Raw genomic sequence first — 10,126 nt, forward strand, 5'->3', positions numbered from 1 at the left:
TCATGTAATATACTAATTAATGTTTTAATTAATTACTAAATATAATAATAATGTAATTCACAAAGCCAAAGAAATAAAAAAACAACTAAAGAAACAAAAAAAAACAGTTCAATGGGTTACAAAAAAACGTAATACTGACAAAATTGTAGAGTAATAATAAGAGAAAATAGTTTAACTTCACGATAAACTGATCCCACACTGTTTTTAATTCATTACTTTTCGAATTTCCATGTTCATAATTTCATAGATTTACTTATTTTTTCTGTTTTCTATTCTACTTTATTTATCTAGTTATTTATTTATTCTCATTAGTAACTAACTGTGTTTACTTTCATTATTTAAAATAAAAACTAACCACCAAAATTTAAAACGAATTCAAACAAAATTTTTAAGTATAAATATCTACAGTGTTTCTCAGCTAAAACTTTCAAGGCTCATATCTCATATATTTGTCAACGGATTTTTATGAAATTTAAAATGCAGATATTTTAGAAGATAAATACCCGGTTGCACAAAAGATAATTGACAATTAACAAAGCGTTAATCGTCCATCAAAAATTTTGTGCAACGCAAAACACCGTTGACGGCTGATTAATCTCTCATCAAATATTTGATGAACGTCAAAGATAATTGTCAATTATTCGTTGATTAACTCCGTTTTCCGTTGCACAAACGCAAATCAAGGCAAATGTCATAGTTAATCAGTGATTATTGATTAACGAATCATCAATTTGCTGGCTGAAGGACAGGCGATTAATCTCTGATTAACAGTCTTTAACACTTGTTGTTTGAGAATTTAAAGTGTTTTTGATAAAATTTCATTAACTAAACTGAACCATTACATAAGGGGTAAGACAATAACAAGAATTAAAGAAGAAAACCTTGAATTTACTTTATTGGATGAGAATGGTTATGTGCAAATGACTGAAGTGTCTGAGAAGCCTGTGCAGAAAATCAGAGATCTTGAGGATCTCTTTGAGATTGGCTAACCATGAGTGTAAAAAGCGCTTTAGTTTAAATAAAAACCAGAGTAAAAACTGCACCAAAACGCAACTAATCAAATCTCTCAGTACACAAACAAAATTTTAATTTTTTTGCGTTTATGGTTTTTTGTTTTTTGTAGAACATTTGTAGGGTTATCACAGAAAGTCACAACACAACTCGCTCACACATGAATTTGTATCGTTTGTTCAATGAAACAATTCGAGGAATAACTCATTTTTTAACCAATAACATAATATCCACTTTATTGCTTCCCAATGTGTCAATGCGCATGATTCACTTTTAAACAGCATTGTCCAACAGTTCGAATAACTTAACAAAAAAAGAAATGTAAAAACTTTATTAGTTTTAGTTGAAATAAAACCCCAATGTTCAAATCAAGGTTTATTGATTTTGGTAATAAACACGTGTAGATTCCATTACGCCCTAACTTCATGTACCCTTAAGGATATTTCCTTGTTTTGCCTTCAAGAATCGTTTCTTGGTACCCCCTTGGCACTTAGTGGCAAGGCAAAACCCCCCGAAAAAAGAAAAGTGGAGAGTTCGCGAACACGTCAAAATTTCACCCTTCTTGCACAAAATTTAATTTTTTTCTTGGATCAGCCGAGCGATTTGGTTAATTTTTTGTGTGGCCATTTATTTTTTTAATGATCCAACGGTAAATTGGCTTAATTTTAAATAAAAGAAATGTGTTTTTAAATTCCATTTTTTTAACTTGAGGTCATTTTTTTGCCCCTAATAGAAAGACCACCTCCTAAAATATGTGCATTCTAAATTTCATAGCAATCCGTTGACAAATAACTGAGACATTAAACTCGAAAGCCTTAGCTGAGACACCTTCTATAAATAGACCACTATTTGTAACAAAAATATTATTCGACATTTTTTTGTATTTTTGGTTCCATCTCTTGATCAATGCACCATATTCAAAAAGCTACCAGTAGTAAATATCAGTACTTTAAACTTAAATAAGGGATTCCTCAAGAGGCTTTTGGTCTATTTAAATATTTTATTTGAACGAATGTGTCATTAAAATCTAATAAATATGAATAATTATAATTAAATAAAAAACTCCCGTACAGTAATACAATTTTGAGTAAAAAGTTATAGTGGTAACAACAAAAAAAACTTACCTAGAGACAAGATTTGTAAAATTAACCATGTAAGACTTCAAATACTCCAATCTGACAGCATCTGACGACAAAACTCCACCATTCAACGAAGCCAACTGCACAAGACACGTCAACGCATGATGAGACAATCCGTCGTATTCTCTCACTTTCCAAAAAATTTGAAACATGAGAGGTAACAATTGAGGCGACAAAATAATTTCGCTCCAATTGTCCGACAATTTCAACGATGGGGCATGATCAGCCTCATAAACCGACTCGTAGATGCCAATTAATCGTTTAGGAAGTAATTCTAGTTAAGGAAAATTAACACACAAATATAAAAATATTTAAAAAATCTCATAAATGAAAGGATATAGAGTGGTGACATATACCCCCATGTAAGCACACTTTCCGTAACTTTTAAGATATGCCTCGTCAATTCCAGCACATTATCAGGGTACGGGGGGTCGTTTTTCACAACTTCAGATAACAATTGGACACAAAATTGAAAGATTCGTTTCAAGTCAGTTGATTCAAATTGTTTTTTGGCCTTGAAATGCACCTCCCAGGGCAGCCCTACATCAGTTGATTTCACCGTGCTCGCATATTCTTGCATCAAATTTGCGATTATGTTGAAACCCAAAATTTTCTACAACAGTGTAATTTCTCAAACCATACAAAAAATAATAAACTTGTTCACAATGTTTCTGGGCAGCGTGTGTATGAAAATTTTATTTCATTTTGAAAAAGTCATCTTAATTTAAGAAGCAAACTTACGAAAAATGAAATTGCATAATGTAAGTAAAGAAATATCGTTTAAATAGACAAAAACAATTATTTTTCTGGATGAAAAACGAACTGAAACTGGTGGAAAAAACAAAAATAATTTGTTAAAATGCCATAAAGACCAAATATTATTTGGTGTTTTCTCTAACCGCATTTACCTAATCTTGTCTAATTTATTGTTTTAATTTTAATCTAATTTATTGTTTGTTTTAATTTATTGTTACAAATTTAAACAGGTGATAGAACATTCAATTTTAAGACAAAAGATTCTTATAAACATGTATGGAAAATTACTTCGTAAAGGAGCTACACCCCCTAAAAGAGGTGCTTCATTTAGTGAGTTTTTCTTAATATTTAAGAAACCATTAAAAATAAAATTACAAAATTTGGTACGGTTACTAATCTTTATACACCTAATCGAACTCGAGGATTAAAAGTAGAAATTTTTAATCAGGGGCGTCCCAAATTGATGGTAAGTAGGGTAAAACTTATCCTAACAATTTTGACTTCAGTTTTTTGACACTTTCGGCAACAAAATCGTAAATTCCATAGTTTTTTACACAAAAATGATGGGTTGTGTTGTTTCGATACAACTCACCGTTTTTGAGTAAAATCGATTTAAAATTTATGTTACAGACCATAAACCGCTTGAAAATCAGGAAAGATGACCAGAAACAAATTGAAATCTGAGTCTCTTGGGGTTAGACCGCATCAATTTGTGAGAAAATGTCGACGTTTTGTCAGTTCCTGTAAGGGGCATCTTCAGGACAGGTTCTGACCGCGAAAGTCTATCTTCAACTCTGATTTTCAGGCTGTTTATACCCTCCCAGTTTGGGACGCCCCTGATTAAAATTTTCTACATTTAATCCTCGAATTCGATTAGGCGTATAAAGATTATTTCCTGTATTAAATTTTGTAGTTTTATCTAGAATAGTTAGTGAAATATTGAGCAAAACCCCCCAAAAAAAGCACCCCTTTCGGGGAGTGTAGCTCCCTTACAAAGTATTTTTCGATACATGTTTATAGAAAAATTCTGTCTTAAAATTAAATGTTCTATCACCCGTTTAAATTTGTAACAACAAAAACGGAACAACCCTGTACAAAATCTAATTTGATGGTTACTCCAGTTTTTGACAAAAAAACGTACTTAAAGCAAAATTAATTTACCTTTAGACTTAATTTAGTAAATTTTGGAATCGCTTTACCAAAATTTCACAAAGAAAACTTAATTTCTGGTTAAAAGCTTAGTAAACACTAAGAAAATAGAAAAGGAACATTTTCTCTTTTTTCCTACTTATTCTCGGCAATAATTCGCCAAATCTTCACGTTTCCACGATGTAGAAAACATGTTAAAATTGTAAAAAACAAAGGTAAAGTAACACTATTTTTATCCAATTTCATAAGTGTTCTGCTTATTTGCGACGATATTTTACGAAATAGTTGCGTCTCTAGCTATCCGTTCTAATTTAGTTAATGACCGGACTGTTTAAGTGAAATATTTATTAGTTATTAGGTTATTACAAAAAATTGCTTGAACACTGAAAAAATGTTCGACCTAATTTTGAAATGTTACAGCTTATTTTTTAGGATATTTAGCGAAATAATTGTATTTTAGACTGAAAAAATACCCAAAAAAGATATCATAATGGTAAATGTTCGAACCATTTACCAACCTCCCTACGAAACAATTCTTTATTTATAAAAAACTTGCAAAAACGCTCAAAAAAAAAGAAAAATACTTTGTATTCAACATAATTTAATAATTTCTCGGTATATTTCAGCAATAACTTCCTTAAACTTAAAACAATACTAAATAAATAAATCTTTATCCAGGTGTGGTAAATGTAACAACTTTTTAATTCACAAACACAGCGAAAAATAATTAATTTGTGGCTTACTCTTCACGAGATTTTGCAAAATAATTGCGTTTCTAGCTGAAAAATGTGGTAATTAAAACTGTAAAAAAGCACAAATAATTTTGTAATCCTTCGGCTTATTTTTAACAAAACATTGCAAAATTATAGCCTTTTTGAATGGAAAACTTACTAAAACACCAAAAGAAATGTACCGCCCGCTCTAATTTAGTAAATTGTAAATTTATTTTAGAGACATTCAGTACAAAAAACATATTAAAAAATGGAAAAATTATGTTATTTTCTACCAATTTCACAAAAAAAACTATGATTTGTAATGATTTCAAACTGCTTAAAAACTAAAAGAAATAAACATTAATTTGTTGACAAAACGCATGAAAAAAAGCAGAAATAAACTGATTTTATATTTTATATTTAGGTTTTGTATTTTTAATTTAAAACGAATATAACAAAGAGAAAATAATTTAATTTTCGACTTGACTGTGTAATTTCAAACTTCAATTCTGCAAAAATTTTAACACAAAAACGTACCGAAAGCCTCAAAAAAAGCAGAAATTATTTTACTATACATTTAATTTAGCAATATCACGACCATTTTTTTTTAAATCACACGAAAAACAAACATATAGGGTGACCCAGGGGTGTGTAATCGGTCTATAACTTTTTTGGTAATTGAAATATTGCTATGCTCTTTTTATTATCCGATAGATCGACTTGAAATCCACAAACTAAAAACATTTTTATTATGCACACACAGGGTGTTGTACACAAGGTGGTGAACCAAAGTTATATTTTTTTAAATAGAATATCCAATATATTTTTACATAATTGGAATCTACGCAAACAAATAATGTAACTTTATATAAATTATTATGGGTCCATCTTTTTTCATTTTGGAATTATTCAACTTTTCGTTATAAAAAAGACCAATTTTTGAAAAATCACTGCAAAATCGCCTATGAATATTTTCCGGCAAATTTGCAACAGGAAAATTCAGAATACTTTGCAGTTTTATCAAATAGGCGACTTTCCGCACCCCTGGGTCACCCTGTATGTATTTTTTGAGTGATTAAAAAAAACTCCAAATACAACAAAAATATAACTTGTGATTAATTAAATTTGATCATTTGGCGGTTGATTTTTGACAAAATTTTACAAAATTAATTGGTTTTACACTAAAAAAAATGCCCAAACGCCTTAAAAAACTATTTTCAGTAAAAGTTATATTCCAAGCGCACGCCAAATACGAGTAATTAATAATCGTTAGTTTAAACCTAATTCTGTGACACTAAGGCTTATTTTTTGTTACTTTTGCAAAATAGTGTTCCTTGAAATGAAGAAACTATGGCCAAATTTTTTTTCAAACAATTTTCCAAAATAATTGTACTTGTATGTGAAAAACTGTACTAAAATGATTAAAAAATGGAAATATTGTAATTTCCGAGCAACTGTAGATTTTGCGCCCGATCTTAAAAGCTCACAAAAAATTAATTTTCAGCTCAAAGACGTCTATAAATTCCTGAAAAAGAGCAAAAATTATTTCATTAATTGTGAGTACTGTAATTTTACAGACAGATTCATCAACGTTTTCAAAAAATTCCTAGGTATTGTTCAAAGACTTGCTCAAAAATAGCAAAAACAGAATAATTTTCGATTTAATGCGCATGCGTATTTGGTGCTCAAACACTCAAAAAAAGTAAACAAAAGTAGTTTTGACCTAATTTGACTGTTTTTTTAACACAATTTTGCAAAATTATCGTATGTTTGACTTACAAAAACTCACTGAAACGATTGAAAAAAATTTATTATATGATAATTTCAGTTTCGACACAGTACCGTTATTTGTTGGTCCGTTTTAATAAACCTTCCGAAAAAATTGAATTTTCAAGCTCAAAAATGTATTCAGAAAAAACTTTTTGACCAAACTATTTTTTTTTTATAATGTATTACAATTGTAACTAAAAAATTCGCTAAAACGCTACAAAAGACGAAAATTATGCCATTTACATTCTAAATTACCTTATAATTTTTTGGATCGTCTCAACTGACAAAAAAGACAAAAGTATCACCACCCACCTATCTTTTTACTTTTAATTTAATTTTGCAGAACAATTAGTATATTTACTTAAACTTCTGAAACTTTTTTTTATTTAAAAATAGTTATTTGTTATACAAGACGATAATGAGATTTATCTACAAGTGAAAAGGTTACGTTCAAGAGTAACGAAGTCACGAATGGACTTATTTCACGAATAGATCTTTATCCTCGTGTATAATACAACATTTTTTTCTATAATAAAAATTTAAAGTTTAAGAGTAAAAAGTTATTGTCAACCATTCAAATTAATATGTTGGTATTTGTAAATTTAATTGAATAAAATAAATTTGAAACATTTTATCTGCCTTTGCGGTTAAAGTCCAATTTTATTTACTCAAAAAAGTTGATAAAGAAATGGTTTCCTGTAAAAACCTGCTATAAAAACAAAATATAAATAAAATCCAATCACAGGCTCCTTTACCCAAAAACATTGTGAAAAAATTATAAACAATACAAACTTTTTCCGGCTCCGCGTTGAGTATGATACTTTCAACTTCTTGCAAAATGGTACCCCTTTCACGCCCCCCATCGTCTACACTCGCCCTTTTGACCATAATTGCAATAACTTGTATGATCCTGTCTCGCACGAAAGAGGGCACTTGCTTCGTCGAAATATAATGCATCAAATACTGCCTCAACGAGTATTTATCCGAATCGGACAAGAACGACCACTCTCTAATAAGGGCACTTTTGATGGTTTCAGCTGCTTCAAACAGCACATAATGAACTTGGCACTTGTCCAAAATTTCACGACACATCACAAAAGGAGTTTTACATTTGCGAAAATTTAGAAAAATTGCTTCGGCGTTGTGTCGCTGTTCGTTGCTCACGAGGTTCGGGGGAGCCTAAAAAAACACTAAATCACGAAAATTGGGGAGACACCGAAAATCTCACCATGATGATAGCGGCGGCTGATTCCAGCTCAGAGATGAAATTATCATTCATTTTGAATGAATATAGGATCACATTTAAGAAATTACGCACAGAAAGACCGTTGTTTAGTTTGCAAAAAGTGAGGTTAGGTTCGAAACTTCACCCCCCACCTTTTGTGACACAGTGAACGAAAATAATTAATTAATTACACAATTTGACAATTTTGGACACGGTGCATCGGCTTCAACACATTTTTTGGTCCAACAAGATTTTTTTGTACTAAAATTCTTTGTAAAAATTTTTAACTGTCATAATTGTCACTTGTCATTTATACCTAACCTCAATCTTGCTATTTTTCAATAAAAACTGTATCAGTGCGTGAAAACAACCAAAAAGTGAGTTAGTGGCACTCCATCAGTTATAACATAATTAATTATTATAGTTATAGATCCGGGGCCGAAAAATATAACCTAACCTAAAAATGATCAACAGTGAAAATAAACTCGGAAATAAGTACGTTTGTTACACAAAATCGGTGCTAAGTTTGATTTGGTGTGATTTTAGGAGGAAGGCTGTGGTGCCCCCTCAAGGTGTCCGATGTCAGAAATGTCTCGAGTATGGACATTGGTCTTATGAATGCAAGGGCCAAAGGAAGTACTTGCACAGGTCCTCAAGAACACAACAATTGAAAAAACGTATGAAACTCGTGGAGGAAAAAGCCGCAGCGGCTAAAAATAATTTGCAAAGTGGGACAAAAAAAGGGTCTAAGGATTCCGATAGTAGTTCAAGTTCAGATAGCAGTTCAGATAGTAGTTCAGATTCGGAAAGTTCGTCGTCAAGTTCAAGTAGCAGCGACGAATGAGTACGTATGTGGGATGTTTAATATAAGTTACTGTATTTTTTTTCAATAAATCTTTTCTATGCAATTTGAATTTTATTTCTAATCACTCGAGTTATCATAATATGATTATATGTTTTAGCTCAGGTATGTTGTACGATATTTTATCTATAATTGCAAAAAACTCATAGAACCCGTCGTCTGCGTTAATTAATTATTTAGTCCAGTCAAATAAACTAGTAAATCGAAATGTGGTAAAGCTTGCATTTTTTATATAAGTTACTGTTGAGTATTTAAATATATTTACTATAAAAAAAATTTCGAATTCTTTTTACAATACCATCATTTAATTAAATATACAGTGCTTTCATTTCAAAAGGAGCCAGTCTCAATAACTTTTGACATTGAGCAAATCTATTTTCAAGCAAAAACAGGGCGATTAGGATCGCGAGGGGGAAGTTCAAAACCAACATTAGTTACATTTTAGGTTTCATCCCTTAATCGCTAGCCACCCCTACATTAAAATTTTAAATAGCACCCCCTACTTTTTGAAACATTTTCGGAAAGGAAAAAAATGAACGAATCTAACTGTCAAAGAAAAAAATTATATAATTTTTAGTTAGGGGTTATTTTAATTTTAAAGGGTTGTTATCGACTAAGGGATGAAAATTAAAATGTTACGAATGTTGGTTTTAAAGTCTTTCATTGCATCCCTAATAAACAATTTTTTTAATAAAATTAATTGGCTTCATCATGGCCCACTGTGATTAAAAATTTCAAAAATATAACCATCCTTAACTAAAAAACAAATCGACAAATTTTTTTTTCTTTGACAGTTAGATACACAAATTTTTTCCCTTTCTGAAAATGTTTGAAAAAATAGGGGGTGCAATTTAAAATTTTAAAGTAGAAATGGCTAGCGATTAAGGCATGAAACCTAGAATGTAACTAATGTTGGTTTTAAACTTCCCCCTTGTGATCCTAATCGACCTGTTTTTGTTTGAAAATAGATTTGCTCAATGTCAATAGTTACTGAGGCCGGTTTCTTTTGTAATGAAAGTCCTGTATATATTAATATTAGTGTTAATAAAATTAAAAACATGAAAACATTAATTAACCAAACTATCATTCTAAAACGATGCTTATTAAATGATATTTTGTTCAAAAATTTTTGAAAGAAATTTACATACGAGTACATACACTGAGAAGAAAACTGAACATTTAAAAGCAAACGCTAAATTCTGGTGATTATTACGAGTAGTTTTTATTTGTTTTGCCGACTTGTTCGACCACTTTCAGCTTTTTCTTAGAATGGGAAGCAGTTATATTGAGCTTCACTTACAGTTTCAACATATTCCGAGAAAATCTTAGGTATTTCAAAGAATTTAATTCCAGTAAAATTCGAATTAGGTTATTTGACATTATTTGCTTCTTGCTGAGCTTTCTCAATCTATCATTAAAAATCTTCATGACATTATGACAAAATAATTTTTTTACCGAAAATAAATTAAAATTTAACCTATATTGTTTTCGAAATTGAAAA

At 30.3% G+C, this 10,126-nt stretch overlaps 2 protein-coding genes across 4 annotated transcripts in view; one reads left to right on the forward strand and one right to left on the reverse strand.

Annotated features, from left to right (window-relative positions):
- LOC655404 (exportin-4) overlaps nt 1-7,901 on the reverse strand; it is a 69,092-nt gene extending 61,191 nt beyond the window's left edge. For both annotated transcript variants that reach the window (XM_015984779.2, XM_008199548.3), the window contains exons 1-4: nt 7,767-7,901; nt 7,331-7,717; nt 2,490-2,763; nt 2,136-2,418 (exon numbers count right to left, since the gene is read on the reverse strand). In XM_015984779.2, the coding sequence (XP_015840265.1) occupies nt 2,136-2,418; nt 2,490-2,763; nt 7,331-7,717; nt 7,767-7,817 (995 nt within the window). In that variant the 5' untranslated portion in view covers nt 7,818-7,901. The remainder of the gene's footprint in view (nt 1-2,135; nt 2,419-2,489; nt 2,764-7,330; nt 7,718-7,766) is intronic.
- A 97-nt stretch (nt 7,902-7,998) lies between these two features.
- LOC655318 (uncharacterized protein) lies at nt 7,999-8,671 on the forward strand. 2 transcript variants are annotated; one of them, XM_961846.4, is made up of 3 exons: nt 7,999-8,140; nt 8,194-8,258; nt 8,310-8,671. In XM_961846.4, the coding sequence occupies exons 2-3, from the start codon at nt 8,227-8,229 to the stop codon at nt 8,605-8,607; spliced, it is 330 nt and encodes a 109-aa protein (XP_966939.1). In that variant the 5' UTR covers nt 7,999-8,140; nt 8,194-8,226; the 3' UTR covers nt 8,608-8,671. The 2 variants fall into 2 exon arrangements, with proteins under 2 accessions (XP_966939.1, XP_015840271.1); XM_015984785.2 differs by having other exon boundaries at nt 8,000-8,140; nt 8,188-8,258.
- Nucleotides 8,672-10,126: the final 1,455 nt, after the last annotated feature.

Source organism: Tribolium castaneum, chromosome 7, assembly GCF_031307605.1.
Source record: "Tribolium castaneum strain GA2 chromosome 7, icTriCast1.1, whole genome shotgun sequence".
Lineage (NCBI taxonomy): Eukaryota > Metazoa > Arthropoda > Insecta > Coleoptera > Tenebrionidae > Tribolium > Tribolium castaneum.